Below are 16,367 nucleotides of genomic sequence, written 5' to 3'. Positions count from 1 at the left end.
CAAAAAATTTGAGGGAACAGGGGAAGCCAAGGGAACCTACATTCCTTAGCACCCTAATGCCTTGGTGCTGGTAAAGCAGGAGTCCTGTTGGGGGAAGGGTTTCAGAACAAAACAAACCCTTACTGCGCTTGCAGGGCTCCAGCTGTCCCCACGCACACATGTGATGAAAACCTGGCCTCCTCTGCCGCGAGCTAGGAACCTCACAGTGTTATCAGCACTTGGTTCCTCCACATATAATCTTGGGACCTTTCAGGAACTCATAGCCAAAAGGAAAAAGTCCGAGGGCAAGAGTTTAGGGCCGCATCACCCTGTTTTCTCGGAGAAGAGGCTGATGGCGCCCTCCCCCACGATGAGCCCAAAGGCACTGTAGAAAGCTGAGAGAGACAGAGACAGCAGAAAAGGAAAGAAGCGAGAGCTGTCAAAATGAAGAGTCTGACCCTGGCCCAGGGACGTGTTAAGTGAGCAGTGGAACAGAGTACAAAACACGGAAGCACACTGTACAGGTGCAGAACTGCTACGTGATACAGCCGGGATGGTAGGTGACTCTACAAAGACTTTCATTAAGTGAAGCTGGAAAATGCTTGCTTATTTTGAAAGAGATAAAATACGAAATCTTTCCCTGCCATATGCAAAAAAAACAAAAACCAAAAAACAAAAAAAAACAAAACAAACCCCATCTATTCCAGATGGATTAAGAACTTAAATGTCAAAAATACACTTAAATGTCAAAAAGCTCTTGAAAGAAAACACCAGCAAACAACTTTTTTTTCCAGTGTTCCAAAAGTCATTGTTTATGCACCACTTTTACTTTGGGAGATAGAAAAAGATTCCTTGGGGCACCTGGGTGGCTCAGTCCTTAAGCGTCTGCCTTCTGCTCAGGTCATGATCCCAGGGTCCTGGGATCAAGCCCCACATCGGGCTCCTTGCTGAGCAGGGAGCCTGCTTCTCCCTCTCCCATTCCCCCTGCTTCTGTTTCCCCTCTAGCTGTCTCTCTGTCAAATAAATAAAATCTTTTTTTAAAAAAGAAAAAGTTTTCTTTATAAAATAATGCAGAAAAACCACTGAGTATATGGAATATTGATAAAGTTGGCTTTGTTAACATTAGGAAATCTTACTTATCAAAAGACAAAGTCAAAACCAAAAAAGACCACACGTGTGTTGGGAGAAAATATTCTGAGCATACACAAATGACAAAGGATTCCTGTTATAAATATACAAAGGATTATAAATTACTAAATTTTAAAAGTCCGGTAGAGAAATGGGTAAAAAAAAAACCATGGCTAAATATCTCACATATGGAGAAATAAACATAGGAACAGATGTTCAAGTTCATTAGTGACCAGGGAAATGCAAATCAAGACCACAATGAAATACTACTATATACCCACCCAGTTATCAAAATTTAAAAAGACTTAAAATATCAACTGTGAGAGACAATGTGAGTCCACACATCTACCCTCCTAGCCAGCCATTCTACTCCTACGTATATATATCCAAGAGAAATTCTTGAATACGTACAACAAAGAACGTGGACAACAATGCTCATGAAAATGGTTTTGTTCATAGCAAAAGCCTATGAACAACTCAAATGCCCATCAACCGTGGCATACTCAAACAACTAAGAAGAAAACAAATCAGAAATACACAAATATATAAAGTACAGAAAAATCCCTCCTTCACCCCTTCCCAATACGCAGAGGGAACCACCTTACCCACTTTGGAATATTAGGTTTCCAGACCTTCCTCTGTGCGCAGAGAATGTATTCAGAACTACAGTCTAGGTAGAGAAACCGCAGAACACATGGCCTTGCTTCTTCTGAGCCAAACCATTCTTCCTTTTTCCCAATTCCCCATGAAGCAGACCTCCTCTGAGGGCTGGCCCAAGACAAGATAAAATTCACCCACTTAGAGTCAACAATTCAGGGAGGCCTGGGTGGCTCAGTTGGTGAAGCGTCTGCCTTGGGCTCGGGTCATGATCCCATGGTCCTGGGATCAAGTCCCCAGTCAGTCTCCTTGCTCAGCAGGGATCCTGCTTCTCCCTCACCCTCTGCCCCTCTCTCCTGCTTATGGTCTTCTTCCCTCTCTCGCAAATAAATAAATAAAAATAAAATCTTTTTTTAAAAAAGTGAACAATTCAGTGACTTATAGCATAATCACAGAGCTGTACAGTCATCGCCACTGTCATTCCAGAACACTGTCGTCACTCCAAATGAAGCCATCATTTCAGTCACTGCCCAGTCCTGTGGTCTTTAGCCCCTGGCAAGCACTCACCCATTTTCTGCAGGACTAACTGAGTCTACCACAAAGGGCTCAACACAAATTCTCCCTTGAGAATTGATAAGCATAGTTCGGCCCTTGCAGCTCATAGTAAAATAAAAAAATAAAATAAAATAAAATAAAATAAAATAAAATAAAATACTACATACAATCAAAATACAAGGAACCATGGGTGAGATCCAGCAGAACGACAGATAACCAAATTGGACCAAAACCTTCAGATATTTGAATTCAAGATTAGCTTAACGTTAGAAAATTTATTAATCCAGGGGCACCTGGGTGGTTCAGTGGTTGGATGTCCAAGTCTTGATTTTGGCTCAAGCCATGTTCTCAGGGTAGTGAGGCTGAGCTCTCTCTCCCAGAGAGTCCCTCTCCTTCTGCCCCGCCCCCTTCTCTCTGTCTAAAGAAATAAAATCTTTTTTAAAAAAGAAAACTTGGGGGCTCCTGAGTGGCTCAGTGGATTAAGTGCCTTCAGCTCAGGTGACGATCCCAGCCCCAGGGTCCAGGGATCCAGCCCCTGGGTTGCTCCCCCTGCTTATGCTCTCTCTCTCTCTCTCTCTCTCTCTCAAGTAAATAAATAAAAAATATAAAAAAAAGAAAAAAGAAAATGCATTAATCCAAATTAACTGCATTTCCCATATTAATGGGAAAATCCTATTATCTCAATAGATGAAAAATAATTCAATTTTTTTCAAAGATTTTATTTATTTGACAGAAAGAGAGAGCGTGAGCACCTGTATAAGGTAAGGTAAAAGTAAAATTATTATAAAGGTACAAAGATTGGTAAAGAAGAAACAAAATTGTCACTATCAGCAGATATTGTATTATCTTTGTAAACTAAAAAAATCTATCAATAACTTATTAAAAACAAAAAGCGCTAAGTGTAAGGCTATTAATATAATCTTATTTTTATTTTTTTTATTTTTAAAAAGATTTTATTTATTTATTTGAGAGAGAGAAAGAGAGAGGGAGACCCCAGAGGGATAAGCAGACTCCCTGCTGAGCAGAGAGCCCGATGATGCGGGGCTGGATCCTAGGACCCTGGGATCATGACCTGAGCCGAAGGCAGACACTTCACCCACTGAGCCACCCAGGTGCCCCTGATAGCTTTTTTTTTTTTTTTTAAAGATTTTATTTATTTATTTGACAGAGAGAGATCACAAGCAGGCAGAGAGGCAGGCAGAGAGAGAGGAGGAAGCAGGCTCCCTGCTGAGCAGAGAGCCCAATGCGGGGCTCGATCCCAGGACCCTGAGATCATGACCTGAGCCGAAGGCAGCGGCTTAACCCACTGAGCCACCCAGGCGCCCCCCCTGATAGCTTTTTAAATACCGAAATTGACTACATTTCTACATACCAACAACACACAGAGAATATAATTTTAAAAGATACCATTCAGTGTAACGTCTAAAACAATAAAATACTTAGAAATAAATGTGACTCTATATACTGTGGAGACAGAATTATAACATTCTGTTGGAATCCACTACAGAAGAGCTCAGAAATAGAGAGAAGTCATGGTCATGGTTTGGAAGAATCAGCCGGCCTATGGATTCTGTGGCACTGGCCGTACTGGAAATGGATCTTAGCAAAATAGAAGCTGAGGCCGGTTAGAAGTGAAGGCAAACACTTTATCCAAACTACTGCTCTCAGAAGACCTTCAGAGAGAATGACCCCTTGAGCAAAATTTAGCTAAAGTTGTTATTGAGGCATAGCTCAGGGTGGAAAAGTACCCGACAAGAGAGTCAGCGGGCTCAGAGAAGGGATGGTCACACAGCCTTTTCCTAGGTGGCCCATTCCAGTTCAGGGTGCTCATTGCTCAGAATCTGGCTTTGCTCCTTGGAATTTATTGCTTCTTGGAATTTATTGCAATTATCTGTTTTTCTCAGTTCCTAGAACTGCCTTTAGGCACAGAATTCCAGGTCAAAGTTCATGAATGGAAAAGTATAGCTTCTCACAATATTAAAAAAATGAAATTGGGGCCGCCTGGGTGGCTCAGTTGGTTAAGCGTCTGTCTTCAGCTCAAGTCATGATCCCGGGGTCCTGGGATCAAGCCCTGCGTGGAGCTCTGTGCTCAACGAGGAGCCCGCTTCTCACTCTGCCTCTGCCTGATGCTCCCACTGCTTGTGCATGCTCTCTCTCTCTCTCTCTCTGTCAAATAAATAAAACCTTAAAAAATAAATAAAATAAAATACAATTGGACTCTACCTCACACCATATAAAACTTAGCTTGAATAGTGTAAGAACTTAAAAGTGAAAGGTAAAAGCACAAAGCTTCTAGAAGGCAATGTAGGAGACTTCTTTTATGACAATGGGGTAAAAAAGGATTTCTTAGAAGAAAGTGATTGCCAAATTTGATCACTTTAAAGTAAGTATGTCCCTTCTTCAAAATACATCTTATCAAGAGTGAAAATGCAATCCTCGAACTGGAAGAAGGTATTTTCCACATCAATAGTGTTCAAAACAATGGCATATAGGATATGTAAAGAATTCCTACAGAAGAATGAATAAAACTACACATTAGAAAAGTGGGCAAAATTCATTCATAGGAATTTCATAGAAGAGAAAGACAAATGATTCACAAATACATGAAAAGGTCTTTGGTCTCATGGGTTTTCAGGGAAATACAAAGAAAACAACAGGGTGTAATTTCTCATGGGCCAGACGGGCAAGCAATGAAAAGACCGACGATGTTTCCTGTTCTCAAGCGGGCGGGACACTGGGACCGTTCCTCCCTCCTGGTGGGAGGAGTGCAAATCCACGTAGTCACTTGAGGGAAGCCAGCACTGACCTTGGGGTGGGGCATGCACTTACCCCTTGACCCAGCAAGTCACTTCCAGGGCACATTCTGTAGGGAAACTCTCGGTCGCGTGCAGCGTGAGACAGGCAGTAATGCCTATAGAAGCTTTATGGAGAAGAGAAAACAAACCAACCAACCCGGAAACAGTAGAAATGTCCTTGTACACTCGATGGTCTGAATAAGGAGAATGCTTTCCAAGTATCAAGCTGGGAGAATCTCAGAACATAAAGCAAGTAAAGAAAGAAAACCACAGAACACATACATATGACTGAGGTTTTATAAAGTTTAAAAACAGGCAAGGCTCTGGTGTTAGATGATGGGACAGGGTTTGCCCTGGGGACGAGGAGGGGCTGGTGATGCGACGGTGGGGTGGGGGGAGGGGGACGACGAATTTGTTCACTTTGTCCACTTGTTCCCCATTGGCCTCTAGGGCAGCCCATGGTCTTTGGGTCTGATCATGCTCTCAGCAGCCTGTCGGTCTTACCCAAGTTCCCCTCTGGCCTGCGGTGTGGCTGTGGCCCACAGCTCCCTAGATCTCATCTCAGCATCAATTAGAATAGCATTTTGGTCTTTCTTTCTCTTTGCATTTTCCATGTAGCAAATTCCTACCTTCCAGTAGTTTGCCTCAGCTCAGTAAATGATGACTCCCTCCCTTCACTGGCTCAGGCCACAGGCCTGCGAGGCATCCTTGAAGTCTCGCTCTCCCCCACACTCATCCAACTTAGAATCAGATCCTGCCAGGCTCTCCCTTCACAATGACTCCAGAATCGGCTGCTCCCCGCTGGGTCCAAGTGAAGTTGTCACCCGACTAGCCTCCAGCCCCTGTCCCTGCTCCCCTATATTCTCAACTTGCTCCATGGGGAGCCTGCTGCTCCCTCTGCCTACTGCTCCCCGGCTTGTGCTCTCTCTCTCTGACAAATAAAATCTTAAACAAAGCAATGTTTATTATTGTGTACTAGGATTACAGGTACTTTTTCTTCTTTCAGTATTTTGTAAAAATTTTTTTGTAATAAATACATAATACTCTTATAATCAAAACAGTAATAAGGCTATTCCCATTTTTCGACTACATGTTTTAAAGGTGAAAATAAAGGCAAAGATAGTTTAAGATGGAAGACAATTTAATTTTAATTCATGGGTACTTCCTCATTGTAAGCAAATAGCGTATTCTGCACAGCTGAATCTTCCGGAACTTCACTGGCCTGGGTCACCTACGAGAATACTGGGAAAAGAAGCGAAATCGATGAACTAAGTGGTCTGGATTGCATCGAGGTACTTTGTAGTTCCCTTTTCCAACAAATGATTTTAGACAACATCTCCTCTTAATATGAACCACGTAATTTCATTCAGACAAAATGCTTTGGTGACTTGAGAAAATAAGAGTATGAATGTTTCTAGCATTGTATTGTTGGGATTGGAGGTAGATGTAGAACTATGGTTAGGTCGCTTTTCTTCTGTTTTTATTGAGTGATTAATATTTTAAAATTTATTTTAAGCAATCTTGTACACCCAACATGGGGCTTGAACTCATGACCCCAAGATCAAGGGTCACATGGTCCATTGGCTGAGCCACCCAGGTGCCCCTCTTCTTTTGTTTTTACAGTATCTTTTGGGGACACCTGGCTGGCTCAGTCAGTTAAGTGTCTAACTCTTGGTTTTGGCTCAGGTCACGATCTCATGGGTCGTGGGATCGAGACCCACATTGGGCCCCATGTTCAGAGTCTGCTTGAACATTCTCTCTCTCCCTTTCCCTCTGCCCCTCCACTTGCACTCTCTCTCAAATAAACACATCTTTTAGGAAAATCAAGTATTTGCTAAAAAACTTACTAACCAAACAACACAGTTTGTTCTGAAAAGATTGGGAAATGCAGTTAGATGAAAATCAACATGAAAATCAATAACGACAATAGTAAGAATAATTACAGTCACCCACTTACCACCACAAGGAGATAACCAACGTCTAATACTTTGGTTAGATCCCTAAAAGCTTTTTAAACTTTTTAAAAATTTATTTATTTGACAGACAGAGATCACAAGTAGGCAGAGAGGCAGGCAGAGAGAGAGGAGGAAGCAGGCTCTCTGCTGAGCAGAGAGCCCGATGTGGGACTCGATCCCAGCACCCTGGGATCATGACCGGAGCCGAAGGCAGAGGCTTTAACCCACTGAGCCACCCAGGCGCCCCTACATATAGTTTTTTTTTTTAATTAATTTTTTTGTTTGTTTTTAAGTAGGCTCCATGCTAGTGGAGATGGGGCTTGAGCTCACCCCGCAGAGATGCAGACCCAGACTGACATCAACAGTCTGATGCTTAGCAGACTGAGCTACCCAGGTGACTCTAGTTTCTAATAACAAATTAGTTTCAGTTGTATATCCTCTCTTATAATCTGCGTTTTCCCACTCAGTATTTCATGAACAGGATTCCATGGAATTATCCTCTACAACAACTTTTTGGTGACCATATAGTACTCATTGTATGAACATTCGGTGCTTTCGTTAACCAGCCAGTGACCGTGTAAGTTTTATGTATTTTTTCACTATTATAAACCATACTAAAAACTCCTTATACACGTTTCTTTGCATACTTGTTAGCTGCAGTCAGCGTCCCTGATCGCCACCAGCACCCTGGAAGATGAAGGCTTCCATGTTGATTTCCTCAGGCAACAAAGCAGCTAGTGCTGTATCAGCCCGGATAGAGGGTAAGAGGCACAGAGAAACTCCTCCCAGTCTTTACAGTGAAATGTATTTTTTTTTAAATGATTCTCTTTATTTGAGACAGAGAGAGCGCGAGTAGTGGGGAGGGACAGTGGCAGAGGCTGAGCAGGGAGCCGGATTCGGGACTTGATCTCAGGACCTCGGGATCATGACCTGAGCCAAAGGCAGATGCTTCACAACTGAACCATCCAGGCACCCCACTGAAATGTGTTTTTATTTTTTTTTATTTTTTTTTAAGATTTTATTTATTTGTCAGAGAGAGAGGGAGAGAGAGTGAGCACAGGCAGACAGAATGGCAGGCAGAGGCAGAGGGAGAAGCAGGCTCCCTGCCGAGCAAGGAGCCCGATTCGAGACTCGATCCCAGGACGCTGGGATCATGACCCGAGCCGAAGGCAGCAGCTTAACCAACTGAGCCACCCAGGCGTCCCTGAAATGTGTTTTTAAATCAGTATTATTGGGGCACCAGGCTGGCTCAGTTGGTGGGACATGCAACTCCTGATCTCGGGGTTGTGACTTCAAGCCCCACATTGGGGGTACAGATTACTTAAAAATAAAATCGTTTAAAAAAATCCAGTATTATTGAGAGTCTGCTATGTGCCCAGTATCAACTGCCAATTTTTCCTGGGACTTTATGTGCCATTTATGACTATAGACTCAAACCCACCTTTATTACTGTAACACTTAAAATTATACCTCGAGGGGCGCCTGGGTGGCTCAGTGGGTTAAGCTGCTGCCTTCGGCTCCGGTCATGATCCCAGGTCCTGGGTTCAAGCCCCACGTCGGGCTTTCTGCTCAGCGGGGGGCCTGCTTCCTCCTCTCTCTGCCTGCCTCTCTGCCTACTTGTGATTTCTCTCTGTCAAATAAATAAATAAAATCTTTAAAAAAAAAATTATACCTCGAAGCGTTCTTTTCCTGTTGTGCGATTTCGGTCTCTTCTACAAAGTGGTTATTTCGTGCCCCCTGCATCTATCAGTTTTCCCTTTAATACCACTCTCCCTAAGGTATTTTTAATAACTAAATAAGGTTTTTAAATAAATTAAGTCTATTTAATGGTGTTGGCTTTCCTAAATCCTGTCTTCCCTATCTCCTTTTGTATTTTTTTATCCATGTCTTCTTTCGTTTTACTCCATCTTGTCTTTCCTCTTGCCCTCACTGTCCTCACTGGTGTTTCTTTCCCCAGCCAGCTTGCTTGTCCCCAGCAAGGGCTTTCATTGCTCTTCTCCCCAGGTTGAGGCATCGACTTCAAAGAAGGAAGTCTTTCCTTGGGCGTGTTGTGGGTTTTATCTCCCCCAAAGTCCTCCTGAGGCTTCTGAGGCGGGAGTTTGAGTCACAGCGAGGAGAGATTGGGAATCAGATAGCTCTCCACTTGCGTCCCGCCTTCTCTCGTTGGGCAACGTGGCTTCATTTTTCCTGCCCTGCATGGGGTACAGCCACCCTGTAGGGCACAAGGACACTCGCCGCTCAGGCTCCCCCTTGAGAGCAGCCTGATTTCTCTGGCTGCTGGGAGTGTCGTCCACACCCAGCCTCTATAAAGTGGCAGCCATTTCAGGGGCGCCTGGGGGGGCTCAGTCGGTGAAGTGTCTGATTCTCGATTTCGGCTCAGGTCGTGAGCTCAGGGTCCTGGGATGGAGCCCCCGCATCGGGCTCCGTGCCGGGTGTGGAGCCCGGTTGAGTTTCTCTTGCTCTCCCTCTCCTGCTGCCCTGCCCTCCCCTGTTCTCGTGTGCTCTCTCTCAAAAAAAAATTTTTTTTTTACCCTTTTCAGGCTAACAGGGACAGCTCTGATGGGGTCAACCAAGGCTTTGCTGGGCTTGCAAAGCAGTATGACCTTTCCCTTCCTGTCCCTACGCTCCACAGGTGTTGGCCCCTGACAGTTAACCCTAACCCTGAACACAGCACTCCTGTCTCACAACGGTGGACTTGTGGCACGACTTTATCACGAGACTAAAATCCCATTTATCACTGTACCCAGCTCAAAGTCCAGAGTACCTGGGTGAGGCTTGCTTCTCTCCAATCTGGGTGCAGCTGCTCTTGGTTTGAGTAATGTATTAAGTAAAACAAGTTATCTGCGGCTCTCCACACGCCCAGTACAAAGATGGAGCAGGAGGAGTATACCCACCACGAATATTCCCATTTGGAGAAAGGAATATGGGAGACACACAGCAGCCATTTGCTCTGTAAGTGCTCCTGTAGCCCTGCTGGGCACACATACTGATTAGACCCGAGCCACTTTGTAGGAGAAGCTCTGTGGCCTGCTGCCCACCTTCTGGGAGGTTCTTCCCAGCCATTATTCTCTGGGCCTGGAAGATGCCATCCTAGGAAACTTCAAGGCCTATATCCTTCTCATGGAAGACCAGAGGTCCAAGTCCTGTTTTAAGGCTCATTTAATTCTGGCTCATGGTTTCTTAGGTAAGAAGCTTCTCTCAAAAATTACCTGACATCTGTTTGGCTCCGACCAGTTCTGTGTATCAGCAACCATACCCAAGGTCGTTTCCTAGATGAGGTTCTTGGTCCCATGATCATCTGAGATTATCAGGAGTCTTAGGTGGGGATGCCACACCCTTAGCTGATCTTTGCCCTCAGTCGTTTTATTAGGCTGTGCAGTTCAAACAACCCTTGAGCATACTTCCATGGGTTCCCCACTCGGACTCTGTCTCCCACTGTAACACTGACCCACCAGACAGTTCTTCTGTTGTCTCATTCCTCTGTCTCACTAGCAACCAGGACAGAGACAGGCAAGTAGTCATCTCTCAGTAAATTCTGATTGGATTAATAAAATTAAGGTTTTTCTACCTATCTTTATTTTGTTAACTATTTCAAGGATCTCTTTGATTTCATATGATTTATATAAATATTGTGGCAAATTTTGAATTTGTGGCCCTGGAAAACATAGTTAATTGTATATTTTCCATGTATAATTCCTAAACCAAAGGGAAAGATAGTTAGGAGTTAATGAAGTTAGTAAAAAAAAAAAAAAATCAGTTAGAAACACTGGTTATTGAATGTCACCTGTAAGTTGTTGCTACTGGATGGAGTGGGCTGGATAAAACAACCATGACATTCCTTAAAACTTACCCTTAATTCTAGATGTATAGGCTGGTGGGGAGCTTGATTGTTCTGTCTCTCCCTCAGGGTCCCCTCTCCCTCCCTCTCCTCATCCCGCAGCAGCTTACGTGAGGCAGCAGAGGACCCCCATGACAGCTATGGCAGGAAGAAAAGCAAAAATAGCAGCTGGAGGCACAGAGCTCCTGATGCGATCCCACAAGTAATCTCTGAAGTTGCTAAGCCAGAACCTGTGGTGTTCTGCAGAAAAAAGCACGAATGTCCAATGAGGAGAGATCAAGTACATGAGAAGGCTGTAATGGGAACCCTGATCCAAGTTCAAGTCATTTTCCCAGATATCATGATTTTATAGTTGCCCAGAGCCCATATTCTTTTTTTTTAAATTTATTTATCTGACACAGAGAGGGAGAGCACAAGCAGGGGGAGCAGCAGAGGGAGAGAGAAGCAGGCTTCCCGCCAAGCAGGGAGCCCAATGTGGGACTGGATCTCAGGACCCTGGGATCATGACACAAGCCAAAGGCAGATGCCCAACCGACTGAGCCACCCAGGCACCCCCAGAGCCTATATTCTTAACTACTTTGTGGTGATGCCTCTAAGTCATTCAAGGGATTTGCATTAAAAAAAGGTACTCTCAGATGGATATCATCTTTGCCCCCTTGTATGAAACCTCTCCTCCCAACAACTGGAATTATCCCTTTGTCCTCAGGGAGCCTTTGTCATATCTCACAGAAGACCTGCGTCTCTGGGTTTGGCCATCTGTGAACTCCTACTCCACATCCTTCTGTGAAGCAGTTGCTGGGTTAGGGCTTATTGATCTAAATTGACCAAACCAGAATAGTCTGCTTTACTATGAACTCTATTTTTCTTTTTTCTTTTCTTTTCTTTTCTTGGCTGTTTTTAAAGATTTATTTATTGGGATGCCTGGGGGGCTCAGACGGTGAAGCATCTGCCTTTGGCTCAGGTCACAATTCCGGGGTCCTGGGATGGAGCCCATGTGGGGATCCCTGCTCAGCGGAGAGCCTGCTTCTCCCTCTCCCTCGGCCCCTCCTCCTGCTTGTACTCTCTCACTCTGTCAAATAAATCAATAAAATCTTTTAAAAAATAAAGATTTTATTGATTTATTTGAGAGAGAATGAGAGACAGCATGAGCGGGGGGAGGGGCAGAGGCAGAGAGAGAGAATCCCAAGCAGACTCCCCACCAAGCATGGAGCCCGATTAGGGGCTTGATCCCAGGACCCTGAGATCATGACCTGAGCCAAAATCAAGAGTCAGCCACGTAACTGCCTGAGGCATCCAGGAGCCCCTGTGAACACTATTTTTCACCAATACAAAATCAGCTTTTCCTGACCTGAGACCTGAGTCTTATGTCTGACAAAGATAATAGGAACATTGATCCTAACAGCAAACAAACCTCTTGAGCGTGGTTTTGACCCTGCTTTGTCTTGCATCCCAATAGCAGATGAAAGTGGTGTCGAGGAAGCAGCAGTCTCCACCAACACACAGCTCAAGGAACTCATCAGAAACGCAATGTTCAGCACCTTCCAGGGCTCCATGAATTCTCTGTAGAGTCACTCAGCTGTACTCCTAGCTCATCCAGTCAAGGGGAGATGTCCTTTTCCTTGGCTCTTTCCAAAGCAGCTTTGTCTGAAAAGTTAGAAAATGGTGGGGTTTTGTTTTTGTTTTTTTAGAGAGAGTGAGCAGCAGGGGAGGGGCATAGAGAGAGGGAAAGAGAGAGAGAGAGAGAGAGAGAGATCTCAAGCAGACTCCACAGTGAGTGCGGAGCCCAACTTGAGGCTCTGTCTCACGACCCTCAGATCATGACCTGAGCTGATATTAGGAGTTGGACACTTATGGGAGCATCATGTTGCCCGATTTCAAGCTTGGGATCACCAAGACAGCATGGACTGGCATGAAAACAGACACATAGACCAATGGAACAGAACAGAGAGCCCAGATATGGAGCCTTAATTCTATGGTCAACCAATCTTTGACAAATCAGGAATGACTATCCAATGGAAAAAAAAGATAGTCTCTCCAATAAATGGTGCTGAGAAACTGGACACCTATATACAGAAGAATGCAACTGGACCATTCTCCTACACCACACACAAAGATGAACTCTAAATGGATGAAAGACCTCAACATGAGACAGGAAGCCGTCAAAATCCTAGGGGAGAGCACAGGCAGCAACCTCTTTCAAGACATGTCTCCAAAGGCAAAGGAAACAAAAGCGAAAATGAACTTTTGGGACTTCATCAAGATCAAAAGCTTCTTCACAGCAAAGGAAATAATCAACAAAACAAAGAGGCCACCCACAGAATGGGAGAAGACATTTATAAATGACACTACAAAGGGCTGATATACAAGATCTGTAAAGAACTCCTCAAACTCAACACCCAAAAAACAAACAATAACATCAAAAAATGGGCAGAAGACATGAACAGACACTTCTCCAAAGAAGACATACAAATGGCTAACAGACACATGAAAAAATGCTCAATATCATTAGCCAAGGGAGATTCAAATCGAAACCACATTGAAATACCACCTGACACCAGTTAGAATGGCCAAAATTAACAAGACAGGAAACAACATGTGTTGGAGAGGATGTGGAGAAAGGGGAAACCTCTTACACTGTTGGTGGGAATGCAAGTTGGCACAGCCACTTTGGAAAACAGTGTGGAGATTCCTTAAGAAATTACAAATAGAGATACCCTATTGACCCTGCAATTGCACTACTGGGTATTTACCCCAAAGACACAGATGTAGTGAAAAGAAGGGCCATCTGTACCCCAATGTTCATAGCAGCAATGGCCACAGTCGCCAAACTGTGGAAAGAACCAATATGCCCTTCGACGGACGAATGGATAAGGAAGATGTGGTCCATATACACTATGGAGTATGATGCCTCCATCAGAAAGGATGAATACCCAACTTTTGTAGCAACATGGACGGGACTGGAGGAGATTATGCTGAGTGAAATAAGTCAAGCAGAGAGAGTCAATTATCATATGGTTTTGCTTACTTGTGGAGCACAAGGAATAACACGGAGGACATGGGGAGATGGAGAGAAGTGAGTTGGGGGAACACAGAGGGGGAGATGAACCATGAGAGACTGTGGACTCTGAGAAACAAACTGAGGGTTTTGCAGGGGAGGGGTTGGGGGGTTGGGAGAGCCTGGTGGTGGGTATTAGGGAGGGCACGGATGATCTGCATGGAGCACTGGGTGTTATACTTAAACAATGAGTCTTGGAACACTGCATCAAAAACTCATGATGTACTCTATGGTGACTAACATAACATGATAAAAAATAAAATAGAAGAAAAGATAAAAACATAGTTCTGGACAATGAAGACTAGCAGAAATCTGTTGGGTAGCATCTGGGAAGACTTTTTGCCATTTTCTCTTTTTGCTCCTTGAACATTGTTTAAGGATTACCTGAGGTTGGAGCAGCCATCTGTGACCACCAGGCAATGTATGTGAAGGAAAGGCCAAGATAATGACATCTATTTTGGCTCTGACAGTTTCAAGTTACTAAACAAACACCTCCATCTGCCCACCTCTAGGCTTCTTGGTATGAGAAAAATAACCCCTATTTGAGCCATTCTAATTTGGACTCTCTTTTTTTAAGGATTTTATTTATTTATTTGAGAGAGAGATTGAGAGAACAAGCAGGGTGAGAGACAGAGGGAGAAGCAGACTCTCCGCCAAGCAGGGAGCTGGACACGGGGCTCGATCCCAGGGCTCGAACCCAGGACTCCAGGATCATGACCTTAGCTGAAGGCAAACACTTCACCAATTGAGCCACCAATGTGCCCCCTATTTTGGACTTTCTATTACTTAAGACATTTATAACTAACACATTCATCTACTGTTTGACAGGACTTAAAGAGACCCATGTCAAGTGGGAAGCTGCTTACCTGAAAATTGACTTAGGGACAAGGGAATCAAAGAATTCAGTGAATTAGGCTTCAGTCTTCAGAGTGCAGTGGTCTGCGGAAGACACTGGTCAGAGTCTCCCCCTAAAGTCTCTAAAATTCCAACTAGAACTCCACTGCTCCTTATGACATCATCTATGCATACGACCCTCCCCCCACCTCTCTCTGACAGCTAAACACAGAGCATCTTTTACTGCCTATGTACAAACATCTGTGTTTCCTTTTAGGCTCGAAGAATTCTCAGGTATTTTATTTGCCCTGTGGTGTCTACTGTACCTTACAACAGTGTACACATGACTTGAATGATCAAAATGACATTTCATATTAGTGGGGAAAAGAGAGATGGTTTAATATGATGATGGACTATTCATTTGGATGCATGGAAGGAAAGACCCTACACACAAAAACCAATAACTTCTAGATAGATCAAGGACTAAACAAAAATAAAACCATGTACATATTTGAATAAAATATGGGTTAATGTTTTTATAATCTTGGTGTGGAAAAAGCTACTTTAAGCATGTCATAAAACCCCAAATCATAATTGAAAGTAATGATGATAGGGGCGCCTGGGTGGCTCAGTGGGTTAAAGCCTGTGCCTTCGGCTCAGGTCATGATCCCAGGGTCCTGGGATCGAGCCCGGCATTGGGCTTTCCACTCAGTGGGGAGCCTGCTTCCTCTTCTCTCTCTGCCTGCCTCTCTGCCTACTTGTGATCTCTGTCTGTCAAATAAATAAATAAATAAATAAATAAATAAATAAATAAATAAATAAATAAAAAGTACTGATGATAAATTTATTGCATAAAATGTAAAGCTTTCATAAAACAAAATATTGTAAAGAAATATAACTGATGAATGACAAATTAGGTAATACATTTCATAGCATATATGACAAATAGGTTAAGATCCTCAACACACAGAGAACTGTTACATGTCAATGCTTTTTTGTTTTGTTTTGTTTTTAAAAGATTTTATTTATTTATTTTCAGAGAGAAAGAGCATGAGCGGGGCAGGGCAGAGAGAGAAGAGGAAGCAGGATCCCCACTGAGCAGGGAGCCTGATGTGGAGCTCCATCCCAGCACCCTGGGATCATGACCTGAGCTGAAGGCAGACACTTAACAACTGAGCCACTCAGGCGCCCCATGAGTTAATGTTTTTTTTAAACCATTTTTTAAAAGATTTTATTTATTTATTTGACAGAGATCACAAGTAGGCAGAGAGGCAGGCATCGGGCGGTGGGGAGCAGGCTCCCCGCTGAGCAGAGAGCTCGATGCGGGGCTCGATCCCAGGACCCTGAGATCATGACCTGAGCTGAAAGCAGAGGCTTTAACCCACTGAGCCACCCAGGCGCCCCTGAGTTAATGTTTTTTTAATATTTATTTATTTATTATAGAGAAAGACAAAGACAGAGAGAGTGAGCATGTGGGTGAATGAGTGGGGGGAGGGGCAGAGGGAGAGAATCCTCAAGCAGACTCCCTACCGAGTGCAGAACCCAACCTGGGGCTTAATCCCATGACCCCTGAGACCATGACCTGAGCTGAAACCAAGAGCTGGATGTTCAACTGACTGAGCCACTGAGGT

The 16,367-nt window shown here is 43.9% G+C and overlaps 1 protein-coding gene across 1 annotated transcript; it reads right to left on the bottom strand.

The window, feature by feature from the left end:
• Positions 1–6,190: 6,190 nt before the first annotated feature.
• SMIM9 (small integral membrane protein 9) lies at positions 6,191–14,865 on the bottom strand. The gene is made up of 4 exons (XM_047715172.1): positions 14,769–14,865; positions 12,259–12,491; positions 10,958–11,087; positions 6,191–6,296 (listed from the first exon to the last, which is right to left on the bottom strand). The coding sequence occupies exons 2-4, from the start codon at positions 12,398–12,400 to the stop codon at positions 6,269–6,271; spliced, it is 300 nt and encodes a 99-aa protein (XP_047571128.1). The 5' UTR covers positions 12,401–12,491; positions 14,769–14,865; the 3' UTR covers positions 6,191–6,268.
• Between the last annotated feature and the right edge of the window lie 1,502 nt (positions 14,866–16,367).

Source organism: Lutra lutra, chromosome X (assembly GCF_902655055.1).
Source record: "Lutra lutra chromosome X, mLutLut1.2, whole genome shotgun sequence".
Classification (NCBI taxonomy): domain Eukaryota; kingdom Metazoa; phylum Chordata; class Mammalia; order Carnivora; family Mustelidae; genus Lutra; species Lutra lutra.
This window is presented reverse-complemented; position numbering and strand designations above follow the sequence as displayed.

Bases quoted from the DNA above. Each gene is read 5' to 3' on its own strand.
- SMIM9 (XM_047715172.1), bottom strand. From the start codon at position 12,400: ATGGAGCCCTGGAAGGTGCTGAACATTGCGTTTCTGATGAGTTCCTTG. The intron at 11,088-12,258 runs GTTTGTTTGCTG...TTTTTTCTGCAG, and splicing joins GTCAAAACCACGCTCAAGAG to AACACCACAGGTTCTGGCTT. The intron at 6,297-10,957 runs GTAAGCTGCTGC...TTCTTTTCCCAG, and splicing joins GGGGTCCTCTGCTGCCTCAC to TATTCTCGTAGGTGACCCAG.